This window comes from Branchiostoma floridae, chromosome 14, assembly GCF_000003815.2.
Source record: "Branchiostoma floridae strain S238N-H82 chromosome 14, Bfl_VNyyK, whole genome shotgun sequence".
Lineage (NCBI taxonomy): Eukaryota > Metazoa > Chordata > Leptocardii > Amphioxiformes > Branchiostomatidae > Branchiostoma > Branchiostoma floridae.
The window spans coordinates 16,374,970-16,397,679 of record NC_049992.1 but is presented as its reverse complement, the minus strand read 5'-3'; the positions used below and the strand labels follow the sequence as shown (position 1 = coordinate 16,397,679).

The window sequence follows — 22,710 nt, the reverse complement described above, 5'->3', positions numbered from 1 at the left end:
TAGGAGTGCAAATAAAGATATCAAACAGGCTGTCGTAAAACCGACCAGAATAATTAGGTAACAATTAGGTCAAGTCCACAGGCTGGGAAAGTAAAGAAACTGTGTGTAAACATCTGTAAAAAGCTACATAAAGAACTTGTCAATGTGGACGGGAGCTTAAACCAAGTAAGTGAACTGGGATGGACATATTTTTAGCCAAATCTCCAAAGTACAAGATCCAGTATGTTAAACATATTTACATTTATCTAACCTTTCAGTTGTAAACAAAGGTTGCACTATCAACATAACTAGTGCATGTCAAAAAGGTGAAACGAACACCCTGTATTATAATGCATTTACTACTTTTGGCCGGAAGAAATGAAAAAGACTTAAAGACTTTTTAGAAGACAGTAGATGTTTCTCAAGATGACATTCCCCATAGAAATAAGGTTTTTGCTCCTCTAAATATGTAAAAATTATTGAATGCACGCCACCTATAGGATTTACAAGATAATCTTTGTGGCAACCACCTGTTACCTAATTAATTATTCATGAGGTGTCCATCATGGATGAACCAACACTTGCAACATTCTATCAGCCTCAACGTGGAATTATTATACCTGAATATGCCTGAAAATCAGTATCTTTATAGAACGGACAAGTTTGAAACCTGCCATTTTGAAATCTTCTCTACTCTTGTCTTTCCTCTACCATTCTGCATTTGTTTTCTCAATGCAATTATCTCCTATGGTGCAATTTCTTTCAATTTCATCGCTCATGGGGCAAGACTCTCCTAACCCAACTCTTACTTCAGCCTTTTGACAGCCTGTCTGTGCATTTCATTGCCATGTTAACAATACCCAATGTGACAGCACTATAAAGGGCATGATGTATCCCATTCATGATGAAGGAACTGGTCATTACCCATTAAATTATTAATGGTGGTATTTTCCAGGATTCCTATCGTGATAATTCAATGAACAGTTCAGAAAAGATCAGCTCAGTACATCATTAAGAATGATGAATGATAGAATGACGTATACAGTGGTGAGAAAATTGTTAAAATCTTTTGCAGCACTGGTACTGTATTTGATCTAATACTTTGTTATTGTACTTTGTGAAGAAATAAACAGCATGCATATTGTACTAAAAACGATCCAACTATTCTATGGTGCATTATTGTTGCTGTCCCTGTAGCCAAGCAACTAATACTTGTTGCTAGGTAACAAAGAAGCAAAGCACTGGAGGCATGTAAAGTGCTGTGAAATATTGTGAGAAGGCAGTTAGAAGGGGGTATAGTATTACAATTGTAATATCATTTTTTGGGCAGAATGGGGAAATGTGCGTGTATTGAATATGCAGATTCAAAAGTATATCTCTGACTGTATAATGTATAGAAAACTGTGTACAAAAGGAGGAGTGTGAATGGGGTCTTTGTGTTCTGACCTATTGCATATCTGTTTATCTGTTTGGAATCTCTATTGTCCATCAGATACATGTAATCTCATAGAGTCAGCCCTGAAGCATATTGTGATATAACCTTATTGTTTGCTTAGAAAGAAGTGACATAGTCCAGCCCCTCTGGAGTCAATCCCCCTTTAGCAATGCAAACTGAAGTATGGCAACAATATAGGGGGATACAACATAGGACCTGGTACAGAACACTACACTAATAGTCGTACTGCAAAGCAATGTGCTTTAAAACAATTCCTTGGCATTTTCTAGCATTGTTTTATGTACTTGAAACCCACTTCCTATAGCAACATCCTGGAATTTTAGACACTCTGTATGGTAACATGAAACCCATCTTTTCATACAAAAAGTTGACAATTACATCAGACCGGATATACAAACCTTTAGAAGCAATTAGGAAATAGAAAACAAAAATACAGAAAGACCTTTGACTACAAGTTGCCTCTGAAATGTTTAATACTGTGAAAAGCACAGCTAATAAAACATGAGTAGTAACAAAGGAAGACCAATAGAGACATGATCTGGTATATTTCCCAATCCAACATTCCATCTCCCCAAACTTCCCAAATATAGACATGCTGCCTTTCTTCCCACTGTTTGGGGATGCTCTACTTTGTATTTACAGCCAACATCACCCAATGCAGTGCTTTGGCAGGTGATCAAGCCAAGGAAAAGAATCAAATTTGATCTTCTTAGTCTGATTCGCATTTGTGAGATTCAGGGAAAAAACTTCCAGGCCATTAGCTAGAACTGATGTTGTGATTTTGGTTTAGCGCTAAGAGACCAGATAAGTGATGACACGACCTAAACAAAACAGAGACTTACAAACACAGTGCCATGCTCTGATAACCCTGAGCTAAAAGCCCAGAGAACAGGTAACATAACAAGTGTACTTTGACCAAACTTAAGAAGTATACAGTTGCTTGTGTTAAAGTTCTATTGTTGACATATGGTTCAGGCAACCCAATGAGACCTTTTAAAGGCTTTCTATTCTTATTCTTAATGTTTAAGTAGTGCTACGAAAGGCGAAGGATAAGTACACTTTCTTGGTTTGTTTGAACTGCATATCTATACTGTGTCCCTGACATGTGAGACCTGAGAGCTATTTCTGGTGGACAATTTGTAGACTTTAGTGTGAGGTGACCGGCCTGAATACCAGGGTCAAAAGAGTACAATGCTATCTTTCTTTTTTTCAAGATCCTAAACCAAAAATTGGAAGGATCTCACGGGTAAAAGAATGGGGATCTAAATTTGGTTTATGTAAAAAAGAACTTAATCACTTTATCATTGATAAAGGTTCATTATGCCCCCTTTATTCAACAATGGTAGAGTCCAGCCTCTTGTACCATGTACAGGAGGCTAGGGCTGTTCTGCAGTTGCTATGGTGACAAGGAAACCAACCTCAGCGATAACTTTAAAACATTAAACACAGGACCAGGACATTATACCTTCACATGTTCCATCAGCAACTGTTTATAGTTTACATGTACAATCATTTTCATGAACCTGGCTCTGTTTGCAAAACCCTGTATGAGTCTATATGACATCATCTTTCATGCTCTCGGTTCAGTGAACTTGAAATGATTACTAATCCTGGCAATAGCAAAGGTAGGCACTTGCTTATTACAGTGTCTACCATCAAAAGGACAAAGAATACTGTACTCTTAAACTATAAGAATGAATTATATGTTGCTATATATAACTATAAGAGAATTATGTCACACTCCTTCAGAAGTTTTGACCATGTCCTCTCTTCCTTGGAAGTATGAGGATTTTTTTCTCCAATATGTTCTTATTTCAGTATATCACAACTCAAGTATTAGAGATCTTTCCATTCATATGAGTTGTAGTGAAGATACCTCACCTCACCTCACCTAGTCCCATCCAGTGAAGATACATTTAACTATAAATATAATTATAAAGTTAACATACTGCTTTGCCAAGGAAATATTCCACGCAATGATTTTACCAGCGCTATCACCATTGCAACGGTAAGCAGAGGAGCGCGACAATACCCATTTTGTCAGAGCGGGCCCTTTTCCTACAAACATACATTATGATATAACATAATCATTTCCCTACCAGCACACAGTGATACATTACCTTAATGTCTTCAATCTCCGCCAGAAGATCGGCCGTTGCCACCGACTCGACCTCTTGGTCGTCACCTTCTATCTCCATCTCAACGTCAGACATTGTCTCAACTGCGACATCACAAACACCCTCCATATCACCGACTAGTCTTGTGCGACAGCGCAGTTAATTACTACCTGGTAGGACTTGCCATCCTTGGCCCCTACCATTGACTGTATTAGCTGCTGTATAATTAACTGAAAAGCTAGACAGCAGTGCTTTGCTCCTATTGAGTACTTGGGAATAATAAATGCTCAGGGGAGACTGAAATCCTTTGTGCTCCAGCAATTAACACAAAATTGACTATGGATTTTGAAATAAATGGTCCCAACGATAATGGGTAACTGCTCACTCATTGGCACTCATGGAACATTTCCAGCAACATCTGTCACTCTTAGTTTAAAATTTTAACATGAAATATATTTCCTGTTACATTATAAATGGATACGACAGTCTTTTTTTTCATTTTTCAGAAGCATTTGTTAAGTACAGAAGCTCTGATAGAAATCTGATCAGAAGTCTTCCTAATTGGTGATTATGGCTAACATTAGCTGTTCACTGAGCTGAGACGTGTGCAGGTTGTTAACAACTGGTACCAGACACCATTGTTTTAATCAACTCTGAGGATAATGAATCACAATGGGGCATGATGCACATAAAATTTAATGGCCTTAGTAGCAAAGAAAGTCAGAAACTAGAATTGTCGAGCCATATCAATGCATAGAAATGCTCTAAATAGATACATTTATCTCTGTAATAACTATATAATTGACTGGTACAAAAAAGAAGTCTTTTTAATAATTGTATACCAATTTTAACCCAAGCTTCAAAAAAACTTTTGATTTTGTACAATTTAGAGTTGTGTCTGCATGCCATACATAAAATGATAGCTGATACCAGTGCTACAAGTTGAATGGGTATATATGTAAGATTTTTATTACTTTTAAGTGGCTTGACGGCATAAAATGCGTTGACATTTTCTATTTATTTTCTGACATCTTACGAAATGGTTTTAGGTTACGTAGTTATACTGTTTGACATTTCTTCTCGTTTTAACCCAACTTACAGTGAAACAGTTCAAACTGTCTAAACTTTCAGGCTGGTAATATCACTTTTCAGTTAATCGCACATATTACAAGGGAGCAGGTGGTTTAATGTGGCAATGATTAGGTGTATCTAAGGTCTGTATTGACATTACAATAAGGGCAAAGTCCTGGGGGAGCTGAGGTTTTCAAACAATCCAACTCTTAATCTGGGGCAAAGGCGGATTTTTCTTCCTTCTAACAGTTCATGCTGCAAAGCAGATTAACACGTCTCATTTGGCTTTCCACTCCAAGGAAATCATTTCCAGCTTTAAGAATTGATTGGATAATCAATATTTGATAAATCTTTCCGACTTGACACAATCAACGAACCTACCTGGAACACAATATATTACTGTTTCAAGTCCAAGCTTTATATCATATGTAGTAACCTGACAGACTTGTGGACATTCATTATTGATGACCTCGTATCATGTTATACTTTTCTTGCTAGGCTATTACTAGTAGTATTACAATGTTTTCAGACTGAAGTGACCTTTGACCTATCTAAAAGTACCCCTCATCAAAGCACTGCTCTAGACTGTTTACTTTTCTAGTGCGTTATTGATCAGCTGTTTGCACAAGCTATCCACTGTACTGCTGTGAAAATACTTAAGATCGTTCTGTTTGGAGAAATCTTCATTGTCAGTCTTGACCATTGATCTACATCCTCATTAAGGATGTGATGGAACTCTTGGGCATCGTTGAAAAATCGCATCGCAAAGCAAAGACGCGCACGTCCAAGGCAGCCGCTCAAGCGTCCATGTCATAAATTATGGACGATCGTGAGATTTCAGCCATTTCTATGCATGGGTGAACAAGTTACAATGATGTAACAGTGTTCTGCAGGACATAACTGTACATAAATCTTCAAAGCTATAAATATATTCTTCACTCCAGTTCTACTGGTTCTACTGGAAGATTGTTTTAACAAAACTTGTCAAAGAGAGAGATCCAAGGGGACTCTATACAACTTCTCATACTTGAATGTCCACTTTGAAAAGACACTGATTTTTCAAAGGCAAGAATTTCCAAAGCATGTTTTATGTGACCAAAGCACATTTTATATGACCAAATAATTTTTTATGAGTCTTGTCAGACACAAAATAGAAATAGTGATCTTCAGAAGGACAATGTTATCTAAACGTAATATACTTTCAGTTATGAAACTGTCTGTTTCAGACTATGAATTTGATGAGTCTCTACGATGAGTGAATAGTGAATACACAGTCCGGAGTGATGATTCTAGTCAATAAATTTTCATATAGGAATTTATGTCATCCTTGAGTCCCCTAGGATGTAAGGTATTAACTGAGTTAGGGGCATAAAAACGTGGCCTACCCTTTCGCTGACGGCGTTGTACTTGATGGTGACCTCGTCACGCTCAGCACGGCTCTGGGCCAGCAGATCTTCCACCCGACCCAGCTCATTCTGGAGCATGCGATTCTCCTCCTACAAACAAACAAAAATAATCCAGTTACATTTCCAATCTATCAAAACAAGCTCCTCTGGTTTCTAAAGACTTCATGTGGCTGTTGTTTTGTTTAAAAGAAGGTTTATTTCTATCTACCTTTGTGCAACAACTCATACTTCTAATTTTTACATCCGTTCAGCAATGCCATTTTAACAGTACTGGTATGCACAGCACGTGTGTGTTTTTGTGCACATTTCAAAGCTATCGTTGCAAGCTGTATATGTGACACCAGATGTTTCTGACAGGCTTGTAGAGGAAGAACAATGCAATTCACCACATCACTTTCAACTTCACAAAGTTCCACTTAAAGGCTGATAATTGGGCCATAACTATTACATAGCTTTATGAAATGCACCATTTGATACAAGCACACAGATTATGCATATCTGATGTTCTCTTGTATCATATCAAAATGGCATTTCCATACAGCACACAAAATCTCATAACCTCACAATCAAAACACACAAAAGTTACATGTACACAACCTGCAAACTTTACATCATTAAAAGAAACAGCTTGAAAAACACGGGAGATACCGTTTGAATCCTCGGAAGTTTCCCAGCCACCAACACACGCTGGATGTCCCGGCACCCTTTACATTTGCACGGCACAAACTTCCCCCTAATATCTAACTTCAACTTCAGTTCTGATTTGTACGACATCATTTTTTCAGTGACACCACTCAAGCTGTCATTCCTCCATCAGGCACTTCAAAAAGATGGTGCCACAATCGATAATTATGATGACAATGGGTTTAAAGCCAATGCTTTAAAGCCGGCAAGGCTTAACCAATCTTCTTCCTGACACCTGCCATATGATTATTGATTCTCCTCAGATCTTTAATGGTGTTTGACTGAGTGGTGTTATGGGAAAAGTCTTGGCAAGCCTTCTGAACAAAATTAGTTGCCCCAACTGTTGTCGTAAGTCAGGACTAGACGCAGCAGACGATTTGACGACTTTGTCATGATTTCATCATGATTATTCGTAACGGTCAGCATAGCTGGCTGCCCCCTATTACCCTTCCTGCCACTAAAGTCATCTACAGTCTGTGATCTATGGAGTTGGCCGTGCACTGGAGTAAGAAATGCTGACTACGATCTATAGGTCAACTTCGGTTCACCTACAACTACATCACGCACATTTCTGAGACCCACGTTTTAGTTAGCTAACTTAAGCCAACCAGTCAGCCATTTTTCACAACTCCACCCAAACATTTCCATACCAGCAGTGTGGTACTGTTTACCTTCAATGTTTGCGATGAGTTTTGCAGTGACATCTTAACCGTGCGCCGTGCGCTGGAATAAGAAATGCTGACTACGATCCATAGGTCATTTTCGGTTCACCTACAACTACATCACGCACATTTCTGTGCACGTTTTAGTAAGCTAACTTAAGCCAACCAGTCAGCCATTTCTCACAACTCCACCCCCACAGTTTCCTACCAGCAGTGTGGTATTGTTTATCTTGAATGTTTGCGATGAGTTTTGCAATGATATCTTAACCGTGCGCCGTGCGCTGGAATAAGAAATGCTGACTACGATCCATAGGTCAACTTCGGATCACCTACAACTACATCACGCACATTTCTGAGACCCACGTTTTAGTAAGCTAACTTAAGCCAACCAGTCAGCCATTTCCCACAAGTCCACCCCCACAGCTTGACTTTCCTACCAGCAGTGCAGTACTGTAAATCTCGAAATGTTAGCAACGGTTTTTGCAAAACTCTTAGCGCGAAATAAATATTTTTTGTCATTCTGTACTGTACTGCACTACACTGTTTCAACCTCGAACTTCAAATGCAGTGAAAGATTTCTTTTCCCTTTTACCACAAAATAAAAACACTGAAAGTAACTTCATTTTCAGTATTGTTCAAATGCAAGAGGCGTGTTTGTGCATGGGAAGGAAGAAACATACCATTTACACCTCAAACAAGTCAGTCATTGTACTGTGTACTGTTTGCATTATCATCCAGCAATGTTAAATCGATAAGCATACAGACAACGCCTTACTCTTGACATTAAACATTTACTTTGTTGGATTTGGATGCTTGGAACGTCGACTCATATTTTACAAATGAGGTCATAATGAGTCCAAAGATCTTAGAATGTACAGTATGGTAAGAACAAGTCTTACGGCATACATCAAGTACAGCTGATCTAATAATCTGTAACTCTGTTGCAGGGAGGAATTGGTAACACAACACCATTTTAGCACAAAGTTTTTCTGTGTGCTGTGTCTTGATTTTATTAAGCACTACCAATCAAATATTTATGAGTCTGAGGGCCTGTGAGAGCTACAGTTTGACTTTTAGTTCTAAGATGTATATAAACGAGCACAGCAAACCCTGGAGACTCTTTGGCTATTCCTGCTTTCTATTATGGATTATAGTAAACCTGTAAGCTGATGCAGATTATTTTTAGAAAAAAGAAGAAATCGAATATCTTATATATTTAGAAGTTCTTTTTTCATCGCTTTTTAATGATGGTGAATTTTATATTTTGAATTTCTCGCAGATTCTGCTCAAACACTTTTCTGCCTATGCAACTTTAGACCCGGGCCAAACCAACCTTACCATCCTACATGGGAACAACTTTGGACCCGGGCCAAACCAAATTTCAAATCCTGCCAGTCTCTCATTACATCATTTTGTGTCTCACATTCTGTCACTATACAAATAACTATGAACACACACCAAGACAAGCAAACATACAGAACAAAAACAACATTTTCATGGACACAGCAAAATGAACCATTACACATATGGGAAAATGGGGGAGGGGAAACCAGTGTATTCTTGTCTTTATATTCTACAAACCTGGACGGCTGCTACTTGTGGCTGCATGCCTTCGCTTCCGTCGGGGCTCGATACGTCTTCTTCGGAGAGGTTCTTAGTGATGATCTCGCGGATTCGAGCAGGAACCCTTGTGCTTCCCGGACTGTCTCCCCTGCGAATGGTGTAAGGCTCCTCCTCCCCCTTCCCTAGGACTGAGTCCTCAAGTTTCTACAGTAACAATGGAAAATATACTTAGCTTCTTGCTGGAGGCTGCATCAAGACATCTTTCTGGAGACTTACCGTTGTCAAACTCATGGGTATTTGTTCACAAATCATAAATATTGTGTTGATAGAAAAGTGATGATAAAACAAAGATGATTGAAATGTTATCAATGAAAATAACATGATGCATTTATGACATACAAATGAAAAGTTGCATGAAATGTGATTTGTTAATACAAAGTGAGTTACAAACAAATGAAAAAGGAAATAAAAAAGTGACAACAAAGGAAGAATATTTGATGAACCTTGCACACACTTTTTCTGTCATTTATGAAACAGTACATTGTACATTTTACCAAAGCATTTGACGGTCCAGTTAGGAAATTGTAATACACTCATTTTACAATTGATTGGGATTTCAGCACAACTTGCTCAAGAATAAACCTAGGCTCTAAAGGTACATGTATGTACTTGTCCATTTTCCTGGACCATTTCAGAAAATAACATTTAACAGGTGTGCACATATATATTCTCTATTCAAAATACAAGTTCTATTGCAAATACTGCAGAAAACAACATAATATTTCCTCTAATGGCAGTTATCTTCAATTTGACAATTGTTTGATAATGCTTAAAATATTGACAACGCCCAGTTAGATTCTTCTTTTTCAACCAGGAAAGTATGAAAGTCCAACCACTGAGTCAAGGAAAAACTACGGAAATACGACAGTTTAAAAACACATTCCAAAGGGGCGGTACGAGGGCTCGTACAATCGATGACCCGGTCTACCTGGCTTATGGCCAGAACGCCACGTGAAAAAAATCACCACGTCAACTCAAAACGAATAGGCGTTCACCTGTAGTCTGCCTGGCACCTAGACTAATTATCCTTGGACCCAAAAAGCCGAAAAGGAAAATTGCATGCAGAAAAACGACTCGGGGTTTTCCGTTGAGATCGACAATAATGCAGAAACAAAGCGCTACTGATAACACCCTGCGTCGCCGCCTCCAAACACTGACCAAACTGTCGACGCCTAGCAAACAATAACGTCAAAGACTACACACAAAAAGCCGCTAATTAACACGGGAATTTAAACCAAAACAACGCAACAAACGTTCACCGTTGGCGTACAGGACGCAAAAAAAATGCAACGATCTCCAACTAAAAACGATATGACCTCAGCATCCGTATTGGTAAAGTATACGTCTGGGTCGACTTATCGCCTTTGTCTACGACGGCTGTGAAGGAAAAGGGTTCTTGAACTGGGTCGGCCTGGCTTGTAAAACAAGTCCACGGCTAACAAACGGTGTTGAAAAATATTCTGTGTGGAAAGAATCGCCGACAATGGCAACAAACACTAAGGAACAAAAGCAAGAACCTCTCATCTTGCTATCGATGTGACGTCAAGAGAACGAGCGGTACAACCTTTCAACACCAAAAAAATCGCAAAAAGGGGCGGTTTCTGGAAAATAAAATAAAGAATGAAACACGATCTTTGTTTGGCTAGAATCTTAATTCTGTGTCTTACGATCTCACACCAAAGTGAACATGTGATATTTTAAAGGTCCGACTAATCACCAAACAAGGCTTGCGACGGTGGAAAATATTGCAGCAATGTCAATATTAGCCACGCTTTCTTTGCCCCGCTTTCTGGAACTCACAACAACCTCCCAGCAAGATTCGCAACTAAAGTGTCGATTTGGTGGGCGGTACCTTTGATCACACTTTGATACACTTACGCGACACCCAATACTTATTTCCAACAGATCGAATTTCCAGAAATGCTCTCGATTAATGTTGATGTGAAATAATACACATTTCAATTGACGCCTTCCTGTCCTGTTGACTTGACTTGTAATCATCTTAGGCCCTATAATTCGATTTTCACAGTTTTGCAAACGTCGAAACACGATCCGATTGTTCCAAACCACACAGATAATCGTAGATGCACCGCAAAATCCCTCCCATCACGAATGCGCCCGCTAGGAACACAGCAACCTGACCCCCAAATTTCACGCTAGAGTGCAAAGGGGAAACGTAAAAGACAACAAACGCTGGCTCCCAACCTGGATAACTCGCTCGAGTTTGGGCTCCGCCTGCTTTACTTGTCCGTCCTGGGCGCTCATCGGGAAATGGTGTTTAAAATCTTCAAATCCCTGCCCTCAGAAATATGTCCTTTTGCCCCCTCAAAGCAAAGACACGGGGCTCCGCTATTTACTGAAGTCCGAATCAGTCAGGGGTTGAATCCAACAGGTGGGACGGAAAATATCTGCGGAAACTTGGGCTACGTGGACGCGGAAGACTCTCGGTGGCAGCTTCGCGTACAAACTCCGCTCAAGTTTCCCGCACTCGGGCCGCTATTATCATCTACCAGACTCCGTTACGGGCTCATACAGTACTTGAGCTTTCTCCTCGGCCGCCAACCGATACGGAATCGAGAAACCTTAACCGATCCGGAGCCCTTAATACAAGCCCCTTCCCTGCAATCAATCAGGCTACCACGCCATTCATTAAAGGTAGCGGCGGCAGGTAGGAGGTTAGCGTGTGTTTGCACTGCGCAAATTAGACCGAACCATCAGGGAATTCACAGGGGAGTGGCTATCATCTGCTGAACTCTTTTTCAGTAATTTCAGACAGTCGCATAAGACTTAAATGAAATGCTCAATTTGGGCCCGTCTTTTAAAAAGAGGACATTAATTTCAAACTGCAAAAGATTTAAAAAGCGGGCGACAGAAAATCTTTTTCAAGACCCAACACCCCCTGATAGAAAATGCAACGTGCTAAGCCCTGGGGGCGTGGCTGTTTCAGTGACCCCCAGCAGACGATACAGTGCGTACCTGGTTACTAGGCAACCATTTCCCGTCTTGGACGGCTGGCTTCGCTACACACAATATTCCACAAAGCTCTTTTTCAAATGGATTCTCTCATTTTCTGTTTTATTTTCTGAACTTGGCGTCGAGCTAACTGACAGGGGGCGGGGCTAACACGCTTTTGAGTCAGTATTCATTGCAGGACGCTTTTGTTGGGAACCCTTACAATCAGGGGTGAAGCCACCGAAAAGTTTGCACCCCAAACATCACACCTGTTTGTCTCAGACCCCCTGTTTGTACGGTGCAAATAAGTGTGAACTGAATCCTTTCAGAATCCCCCAGGAAGCCAGGTGACAAGTCCTGCAATGTTCTTCAACAATCTTGTTTCCATAAGAAAAGGTGCAAATAGTCCTGTTAGTCCAAACAACTGGAAATTAACTTAATGCTGTCCCAGATGACAAGAGGATGTGTCTGTCAGGGCTAATGGCTATGTAAAACAGTCATAATCAAGCATTCTTCACTTCAAAGCAGACTGATACAAAGCTGACAAACAATTACTAAGTACTTCTTGCCAGTCAGACAAATGTACTTTTGCAACGTGCCCTTATACTGATACAACATTAAATGTGCACAAAAATCTAACAGAAGTTAATGGCAAGGAACACCAACAGACCGTCAGACCCCCAATACTTCTTTCCAACTTTTTATAAAATCACAAAAAAAAGTAAAATGGAAATTTGGAAAAGATTTGTGATTTTATGTTACTTGACAAGACTTCTATATCTTGCAATCAATATCTTGAGGAAAGGAGGAAATCTTTCTAGATGCCTAATTGCTAGAGGTGTACAGAATGGTAGAAATACTATTGCCAACTTCTTCACAAGCTTATCTTCCAATGAGTAATTGTCCCCATGCTCATCATGTTGGCATTGTTGTTGTAGCCATGCCAACTTCCAAAAAAACATCCTTCTGATACAGGATACTGGACTTTTCACAACAAGCCTTAAAAACAATGTACTCTATCATTTTTTTTGTTCTAGTCAATATCTCATACAGACTTCATGAACTTTTCCTAAGCAAAGTGTTTTGGCATCATTTATAAAAAGAACAAGATCCAAAACATATTTTGTATGTTTGTTGCATTAATGACCTACTGGGTCGCATAAACAAGATATCCTTCCTCTTCACTAAGAAAATTTTTTTTTCCATTCCAATTTCATACTATCTTGCATCTACATTTTTTTTCCACAGTCAATATAGACTTAAGGAAGCAAAGGAAGGTTAGACTATGTTTTATTCAATATCAAAACAACTGAAGGAATTTAATACCCCCTAAAGAATGGCTTCCATGCTTCAGTTTTTCACCTGTACAAAAGAGCACTCTAGCAAAGCTATGTGGCACTGCATCAACTCACTGATTCTCCCCTATTATACAAAACCATAAGACAGAATAATAACAGGGTTGAGCAAATAACAAGCTTTCTAATTGCCCCACAATTTTAAGTGAAGTTCCAGCCTGTGAAAGCAGTGCTCTCTAGTAGAATCCGACTGAACTGCAACAACAGATCCATGTTGGTTGTACCCAAATAGAATGAACAGTCACTGGACCAAAATTAGTTTGACTGTCATTTCAACAGCCCGTCACTTTTAATTCGTTATGACACATCTTCTTGGTGTAAACAACAACAGCCAAGCGGCTTTAAAACTACACAGAAGAAAACCTGAACTGTGAGTTGTGTTCTCGGCACTGACTTACCCATCCTGCGCCATGCAGCTTGGTCAGAAATTGCTTTTTCTCGCCAGCACAGAAGTAGAAGGAGTAGGAATCCATGCTGGAGGCCAACGTCACACTACATCTTTCTTGCTAAACGACCCATCTAAGGTTTCTTCTGTTAAGAAGACTGCTACGGTTCATGACAAGCAGGGATCCTCACTGGTATGTTCGCGGTACTGTGTGTACCAGGGGAGGGGTGATCCATGTGACGTGCATCTCAAGTTTCATACAAAACATTTTCATGCAACATCAACTGCCCCATAACTCAAATAGAATGCATAGCCTGGACGTAGCCTTGGTTCAGTGCCAGGGCACCCAGCCTGCCACATGCCCTAGCAATGGTGGGGGTAACTGGCACTCCACAATGCTGTACTAAGAATAGCGATGTTATGGATATCCCATCCAGTAATTGTTAACATAAGTTGATTGACAGACACTATGTAGTACTGCTATCCAGTCACATGTGTACTTGATGTTGATGCACACACAACACAGCTACACGTATACAAGTAGACGTGCCCACACAGCAACAGATTGTACAACAGCTTGCAAGTTTTAACTTCTTAGTAATCAATAGCTTTTACTGATATGGGCACAGCACTGTCTTTTAGAGCTCCCTTGAAGTGCTTTCATTGAGGGTAAGTACATGTACATGTATACAATTCAATGGAAATAGATTGGCTGTAAAAGAATTGCCTGACTGTGAAAATGCTAGCATGTCTATTTCTTCGATTACAACAATACTGTTGTAATTTCTACATTAAAAATCACTTGTTGGCTTGCCGATTCCTAAAATAAAAATCACTTGTTGAACAGCCTATTGATATCATAGTACAGTGGTTTTTGCATCCATCTTTGGCTTTCTTACCACTGTAGTACAGAGGGTTAAGAGATTTCCTTTTGCTCTTACGATCTATTCCTACAAGATAAAACCAACATGGATGCGTCCATCTAGTCAGTAGTTAAAGAGCTAGATTGTCCTCCTAGATTCTGTTATAAAGACATAACAACTGACAGTGAATTACAAAACATTGTAGCCTCAGTCCATTATTATCCAGGGTTCTCCCCAGAAATTTTTTTAGTATAGTGGAGGGGCTGGCAAAAATAACCCGAACCAACGCGCTGCACTTTCATGAAAATGGGTCCATTTTGCAATGACAGAGGGTGTCAAATACATATTATAGTGATTCCTTCGTTGTCAAGTGGCAACTATTGTTTTGATCATCGCCCATTCACAAGTTTTTGCAGACAATGCTGACTGGAAAAGTGATGCCACTTGGCACAAAAAGCTGTGAATTTTAATTAATTTTAGCAAAACTAACCAAGAAAATAGGGAAGAAACACACTAAATTTCAAAAGTAGTATAGTGGAGCTGGGCTAGGAGTATAGTGGAGGGCCTCCGTTATTCCATCCTCTGGGGAGGACTCTGTTATCTTTGCAGGAAAGTCTTGGCCCCTGACATTACACACATACAGTATTTACAGTTACACCACCAAATCTTCATCTTGATCAGTGTTACATACCCCTGAATGACCTGTGAACATAATCTCATTTGGACATGTATTGGTTCATCGATTACGGTTATGCAAATGAACCTACCGGTAAGAGAGCACACAGCACCTTTGAGCAGGGTCAGATGATTACCTGTTGGTTGCGCTAACTGCCAGCAGTGCTGCAAGTGGACTAGCTGACCCCGACTGTTCCACCTCTCCAACCTTAACGTTCAAACTCCCTTTATCTTTTTAAAGGTGCTGTTTAGGAAACAAACACTGACCCAGCTATGGATCTGCAACTGTGTGAAACTTATATGGAGAGAGAGCACGCTTGGCACAGGGGACGCTAAACACTGTTTGTTGTAGCTGTCACGAACATTGAGCGTACAAATGGTCCTATCAGTATGTAAACAGTCCTAAAGAAAATATAGCAAAACAGATTAAGGGTGGTTGTACAAGTCTCCAGTAACAACCAACCCTGGCAACCTGGGAATGGCACATTGTACAAAGTCTGGACTAGACACAATGTGCTGATATTACAAGGTACACTGACATGAAATTGAATCTTCTAACGTTCCTAGTGTGCAGACTCGCTCTTGGGAATCAGATTTCCAACTTTCCTTTTTTCTCTCACCCTTTTCAGTTGTGGGCCAATTGTTTTCTTTTCTTACTGATACAACACAAAGTGTGTAGTATTTGTCTAGAGAAGTCGTTAGATCTGAGAGATTGTACAATTTGAAAAACTCTCCTGTTACATCTTTGCTTGCTAAAACAAATGAGTATCTATGTCTGTGCAAGGAAAAGCTGGAGACAACCACACAAATTTGTTATCCTACATAGAAGTAAATGAATGTTCAAAACAGACAATGACAACCATTAAAGTAATAAGATCTTGCATGACAAAGTGCTTGTCTGCTAATTGATTGTTCAGGGAGATATAGAATTAATTGACAGCAGATCCTTTTCTTGTGGTCAGTGCTACATTACTTTCTTTGGCAGAACCTAATTCTAAACCAGATGTAATACAAATTTACTCTAACCAAGGAGGCTTCTTTTACCACCTTGTTCTAAACTAAGAACATAACATTGCAAGTGTTGTTAATGTTCTGCTTAATCATAAACATTCAAAATCTTCAACTCCACCATTGTCTGTCTCATTACCAATATACAATGCATTCTTCTGCATATTTCAGAAAGTTGTCTACGAGTGATAATGGCTACAATCTTTCAATACAAAATTAGTGGCCAATCAAGGGAAAGCCGACTGTAGGGTTTCTTGTCAATGTCTGATGATAATAGCACCATTGTATGTCAATCCTGACCAGGTGCGATGTGCTCCAATGTTGACTCCAAACATCACAAAGCCCCTAATCCGTCATCTTGTCACCATTAACAGTTAGCTGACAGTACGCTTGTGAAGCCATTTGAAACATGGAAAAACCATTGGCTACATACACAATGCTGATTAAAGCAACAGCGGATCTTAATAATGGACAAAAACATGCCAGAGGAAAAGTTGGTCTCACTACAGCTCTGTTCTTTACCTCCCATTAAAAGTAATGACTTGTAAAGCAAAGTTCAACAATGGTAAATATGTAACGAAAGAATCAAATTCAGGTCTGACTCTGAGGAATTAATCGCATCATGCCAGACTTTGAGAATGTGCTGATGTAACATCAAAGGATAATACATGTAGTTAGGTTCATGCCTTCATCATTTTGGGAAACTCTGCTAAGCTGTCATTGTTATGCTGGAAAACCTGGTTTGTCTTCTTGTTGACACTGACAGACACATTCACAAGTTTAATTGTCTACATTTTTCTTCCCTTGCACAAGTACGCTTTGGAACAATTCTACACCATTGAGTAGTCAGTAGAGAAAATGTGCAGGCATCAGGAACATATAGATTACAGACAGTCAGTGCATAGTAAGAACATTAGCATCATGTATACTTCAGTAATGTACTTGGTTATGAAAGACAGTGAAGATTATGGTTATTGTAACATACAATGTAAAGTAACAGAGATAAGAGGCAGAGCTCTTCAGTTATAAAGGAATATTACAACATTCTGGTTTATTTCAATGCATGCTTCTTACCTACAAAACATGACATGTTATCTAAGGTAGAGTTAAGAATGACAATGCACACAACTTACTAACGTTAGTATTAAGCATAGAGCACAGAAGAAGAACAATGTAGTTCACATTAACAGTTAGGTGATAAATAAACAGATGATACATTGTTCAAATATAATAAGAGGATACTTGAAATAAACAAAAGGCATGTTTCTACTGCACCAAAAGAATCACATTGCTGATCAACGCTAGACTGGGTACTTGAAACAAATTATTATAATTTAAAGGGCATATACGGATATCCGGATATGGTTTATGATCACTGGTGCGGTGCATGCAAATCACGAGTCAAAATATTGTAATAAAACCCCTACGTTCAGGCAAGGTTTTAAACGCAGCATTGCGTGAAAAAGAAAAGGTTTGCATAAGATCGTCCATAGCGTCTTTGGCAATGGCACGTTCAAACTAGACTTTGTTGTTGTCTGCCAGAGCTTGGCCAGAGGTAGGTAATGGGAGGGGGGCAATCTGCACACAAAGAAACGATCACCCTTCGCCATAGACTCACCAGAATACAACCCTACCTTTGAAGATAATCTCACTTAGGCTATATGGCACATTCCCTCCCAAAATTTGGCACAAATCGCCGCCGTCTAGCACCAAAATGCGGCTGACCCTCGGCTCGGTCCGTCCAAGCTCCGTCCAGCCGGTTGCGAGTTTGAATACTCCTTACAGGTCAAGGGTCAATGGCTTTGTGAAGTTATCGCCACTCTGATTGGCTAATGCCACATGGAAAGGTCAAAGATACAACTGATATTTAGAGCCCAAAGTGTGAACACATATTCGCTTTGACTACATAGTTGTAATCTTATGGCTTTTAAGAAGTTATTGGGTAAGATTCAGATCCTTTTGAATGTTTTGTATGATTCTTTGGTTTACTGTACACAGCGCTGACCAATCAGAGTTTGTTTTACATTTTATGCTTACTTGATCAAAGATGGCGGCAAGTGAGGAAAACATTCCACCTGTGTTGAGAGTTAGTCAGGTAAAATGTAGTTTTTTGCTCTCTCATGAGCTATCATTTCCTTGAAAGCCCGTATATGCGTGTAAAAAGACTTCTAGAATGACAGAAAGTTTATGTTTTGTGTCTATTACACTTTTTTTATATACAATTGCAAGCTTTTAGTATCACACTCTTTCAGAATGAATGATTTCTAAGTTCTGAACTTTGTTTCACAGGGTACGTCAGTGGCACTTGTAGTTTCAATATAAACTTCAATTTTCACGTTACTCTCGTAGAATTATTGCGGAAGTATTGGTCTCCTTATGCAGAAAATCAAACGATTTTGATCAATGGAGAAGGTGCATGATAACCAAGAGGGGCGTGGTCACATGAATTTGTCGTCTGCTAGAAAAGTTACCAAGTCAGCATTCTGACTCCAAACTGATCAATCGACGCTGTTGAAACTCTTCCCTGCAGAAGGTTTGCTGATTTTTACATCTTGTTGTTTAGGTTATTCTTCAGAAGTTTTGTTCTTTATTCCTCTAATGCTGTAGCTCGATGCAGCAGAGTTAGACAGTGCCATCCTTCAACATCTCAAGTCACAAGTGTCAAGATGCTTCCAATACTTCAAGGTAAAATGCTTAGAATGGGAGTTCCCCAACATACTGTGCACTTATTATTAATTTTTTTTTAATGTTCATGAAAATTAGTTTTCTTTTTAAAGTACTATTTGGATCTAGCATTGGCCAGAATGATTTTTAAAAAAAAAGCACCAAATTTAGCAGTTTCAACCTGCAGAAGTAACAGATTAACTCTAAATAATAAACTCCCAAGACACCATGCATGCTGGTAGCCATAAATTCACATTTGACTACAGTGTTCAGTTTACTGTGTACTATGTTTAGAAAAAATGCATTAGTATTACCGGGTCAAAGTCCTATGTTTAGAGTATGAAAGCTGTGATCTGTTGTAAGTCTGTCCCTCTTGTAGGTTTACAGGTCGGAATTCGGTGAATTATTGTTGTATTTTTCTTTACTAAAACAGAGCAATTGTTATAAGCATAGTTTCCTGACAATTAGATTCTGGTAGGCTGAAGTTATGTTGATAACAGTATTTCTACCAATCATGGCTGTAATTTATGAGGTTAAGTAACATGTGGATACAGGTGACTAGAGAAAAGAGAGTTCTGCAGGCTTGCTAAGTATCACACATTTAGCCCCCAAACAGATTGGATGTATAACTTACATGTATGGTATATGTATTTATTTTATTCCCATAGCCTGGCGTCCTGACCAGAGTTGAACCAGAAGTAAATGCTTGCCTTAGATTTCTTCTATGGAAGGTAAGTGTCATCTTTTAATAGACAATATGGTAGTGGAAAACCTCAGGTCAACTGTACACACTTATGCCACATCTGCAGAAAGGAAGCTGAAGCTGTATGGTTCCTGTCTAAAAACTTTATTCAAGCCCACACACAGACATGCTTTACCAGGTGTGGCTTCTTCAGTGTTTCAGTTCGATCGAGCAAATGTACATTGTGCTCTGTTATGCTTCTAGCTATATACAGAGAGAATAATGTACATATCCAAACCTTTTGTTTTGAAATGTGATGTTTTGTGAGTCATTTATAAATATTTATAAGCAGAAGCTGTAGAAAGCATTTCTGTTGCCAGGATTTGTGAAGGCATAAATGAATAAGACAAAATTTTATCAACACAATGGGACAAAAAAGCGCAATCAGAAAGGAAGAAAACCCATTTGGTGAAATCTTATGGTAAAAATTGTAAATGTAAGTTTCCCCAAACAGAGATTTAAAGTCTGGCAAAGAAAACAAGACTTTGTCATGAAAACTAATGAGCTTGGTCCCAACTGTATTCATCTCCATAGTCTGGCCAAGTTGACACAAAGCAGTTGACAGTGTAAACAGGTGCTTTATTACCCCCTTCTTAAGCTGGAGTGAGAGACGAGGTTATAACGATAGTGTTCAAAGTGGTGTTCAGCTGGGCAGGCTGAATACCTGTGTTACCAGGTAACCCCAAACTGTTGTAGAATGGGCCAAGGGGTTGGTCAAGGGGTTAAGGGATCACCTACATGCCTGCATACTAAGGCCACACTAGTTGGGGGATTTTACAAATAGGCTACAGGTGTGCAGGTACAAAAAGTGCTTAGACATTGACTTGCTGTTTCTGACTAATTCTTCTGTAAATCAAAATTGCATTACAAAATAATCATTTTGATGACTGTATGTAGAGTGATAAGAAATTATAGTCATCACCTACACATCTGCATGCTAAGGCCTCTGGTTTAGGGGGATTTTACTAATGGACTACAGGTGTGCAGGTACAAAAGGACATTACCTTTCTGTTTCTGACTGCCTCTTGTGTAAGTCAGCATTGAATTATAGGATAATCATTTTGGTGATTGAATTTAGAGGTTTAACAGATTATAGTATTCAGCACTAGAAGTACACATTACAAGGTCAAGGATATGGAAGTATAACAGTATCATACACATTACCAAAGATGTACCTCAAATTTTGAACAGGTAAAAGACTGATATTGCAGGCAACCTGTTAGGTGGTCAGCACTAATACTAGTACAAGTGGCCGGAAAAATTCTATGCATAACTTAACAACCACAAAGTGACTGTGGAATGGTAACCACAAACTTGTGGATTGTCTAGTGAGATAACTTATCTGTTCGTGGGCCTCGTTTGATTTGTTAGTCTATCATATCTCTAAGTTGCAGAACAGTCATGTCCACATACTGGGTTCGATGAATTTTTTCAAAGTGTAGCCTAGCAATCTAAATATCTAGTTCAATTTAAAGTCAATAGGGATTTAAGGAGCTACCTTGAATATTGACTTACTTTAATACGACTTAATTAGATATCACATAGCAAACTATAGAGCAAGATACAAAAGAATTTTAAGATGTTTTTGATAAATTTCTTGGAGTCATTGATATCCAAAGTAAAGATTTCCATTGAAGTTAATCCTTTGATATTGCTAGATTTTTTGTTCTTTATGAAATGTTTGTCTTGTTTTAATTTTCCAACAGCCTGTGGTTTAAAGGGCTTTAAAGCTTGATGCGTGGTCTTGTTTATGAGTGGTTGCTCTATATGGGCCCTGTACGTCCCAATCAGAACATTTATGGTGTCCTCTTTGCACCCAGGTAACCCCTGACGGCACCTCAGATCTCTGCCCCAATTATGTTTACCACCAGCTTTGCTCCTCGCCTTCTTCCCCAAATTGTCTGACAGAAAACAGTGCACAAATGGCCGTAAATTCCTGATGGTTTTACCTGAACAATTTCCGGAGACGCTTTGGCACCTTTGGACTTGTTTGACAGGTTGTTACTCCAGGCACCCACCCCCATTCTTTTCACACATAGACAGACACCCTTGGATATTAATTACTCCAAAACCGCTCGTTAAAATACAATTAAGATTCTGTAAAAGCCTCAGATCTAAGGGCTCCATGGTGGTTAGAATTTGTACCTAATGATTTGAGCTTTAACCATAGTGGTGTACCGCTATAATTTCTACCAGCCCTTGGCAAAAAGCTATACTCACAGGTTTATCAATAAATGAATGACTTTTGAGTTGCAAATTCGAAGTGTACAACTTGGAAAATGGTAAGAATATACCTGGAGATAAGTGTTAAAAGTGGTGTCTGTCCCCCAAGGGATGCCTCCTGATTCTGATTCTACTGTGTTCTCCTATCACTTTACATAAGTGCTGGTTTAAAAAGTTGAAGATTTTCCCTACTGGATATATGCCACATATTCATCCCAATAAACCTGTGTAAAATGTGTATTTAAAGAAAACAATTTTAACCTGCATGCATATATCATGATCTTGATACTTGAAACAGCTTAGTTGTCTACAAGAAGCATTGTTTCCAACTGAAACAATTTGTGTCTATTCCATAACAAGCACAAGCTCAATTACCACCTGTAAGGTAGGTGTGTCCTGACAGCTCACCTGTTTAACCTGCACACCACCTTTGCAACAGGTGTATCACATTTCTGCTGCCCTCAATAGAAAGCGGACAAAATTCTTGGACAAATACAACTCTATTGTCCAACTGTCTTGTCAAGACGGATTAAGATCTTAAAAGTCCTGAGGCCTGAGTGTCAAGCAGAGAATGAAATGTAGGACGCTATCCTGGTATAGGATTTCACGCTACCGCAAAGCCTAGGGGATCTTGTGAAAAATTAACGGACAACAGAAACAATGTCGATCTAAAAGCCATCAAGCTTCGTCAAGAGGACATATTGTCCCAAACTAATGCTTTTCCTCCTGCTATAGTAAATGAAGGCAGCCCTTCTCTGCTGTAGGTAAATGCATCGATAACTGAGAGCCCATTAGTTTAAAGGTGTTGAAGTGTTATACATGGTAGACAGGTATAAAACTTAAAG

The 22,710-nt window shown here is 39.2% G+C and overlaps 1 protein-coding gene across 1 annotated transcript in view; it reads left to right on the top strand.

Annotated features, from left to right (window-relative positions):
* Nucleotides 1–18,150: 18,150 nt before the first annotated feature.
* LOC118430634 (peroxisome biogenesis factor 2-like) overlaps nt 18,151–22,710 on the top strand; it is a 20,190-nt gene continuing 15,630 nt past the window's right edge. The window contains exons 1-3 of the mRNA XM_035841617.1: nt 18,151–18,331; nt 18,844–18,921; nt 19,569–19,631. Coding sequence (XP_035697510.1) covers nt 18,284–18,331; nt 18,844–18,921; nt 19,569–19,631 — 189 coding nt within the window. The 5' untranslated portion in view covers nt 18,151–18,283. The remainder of the gene's footprint in view (nt 18,332–18,843; nt 18,922–19,568; nt 19,632–22,710) is intronic.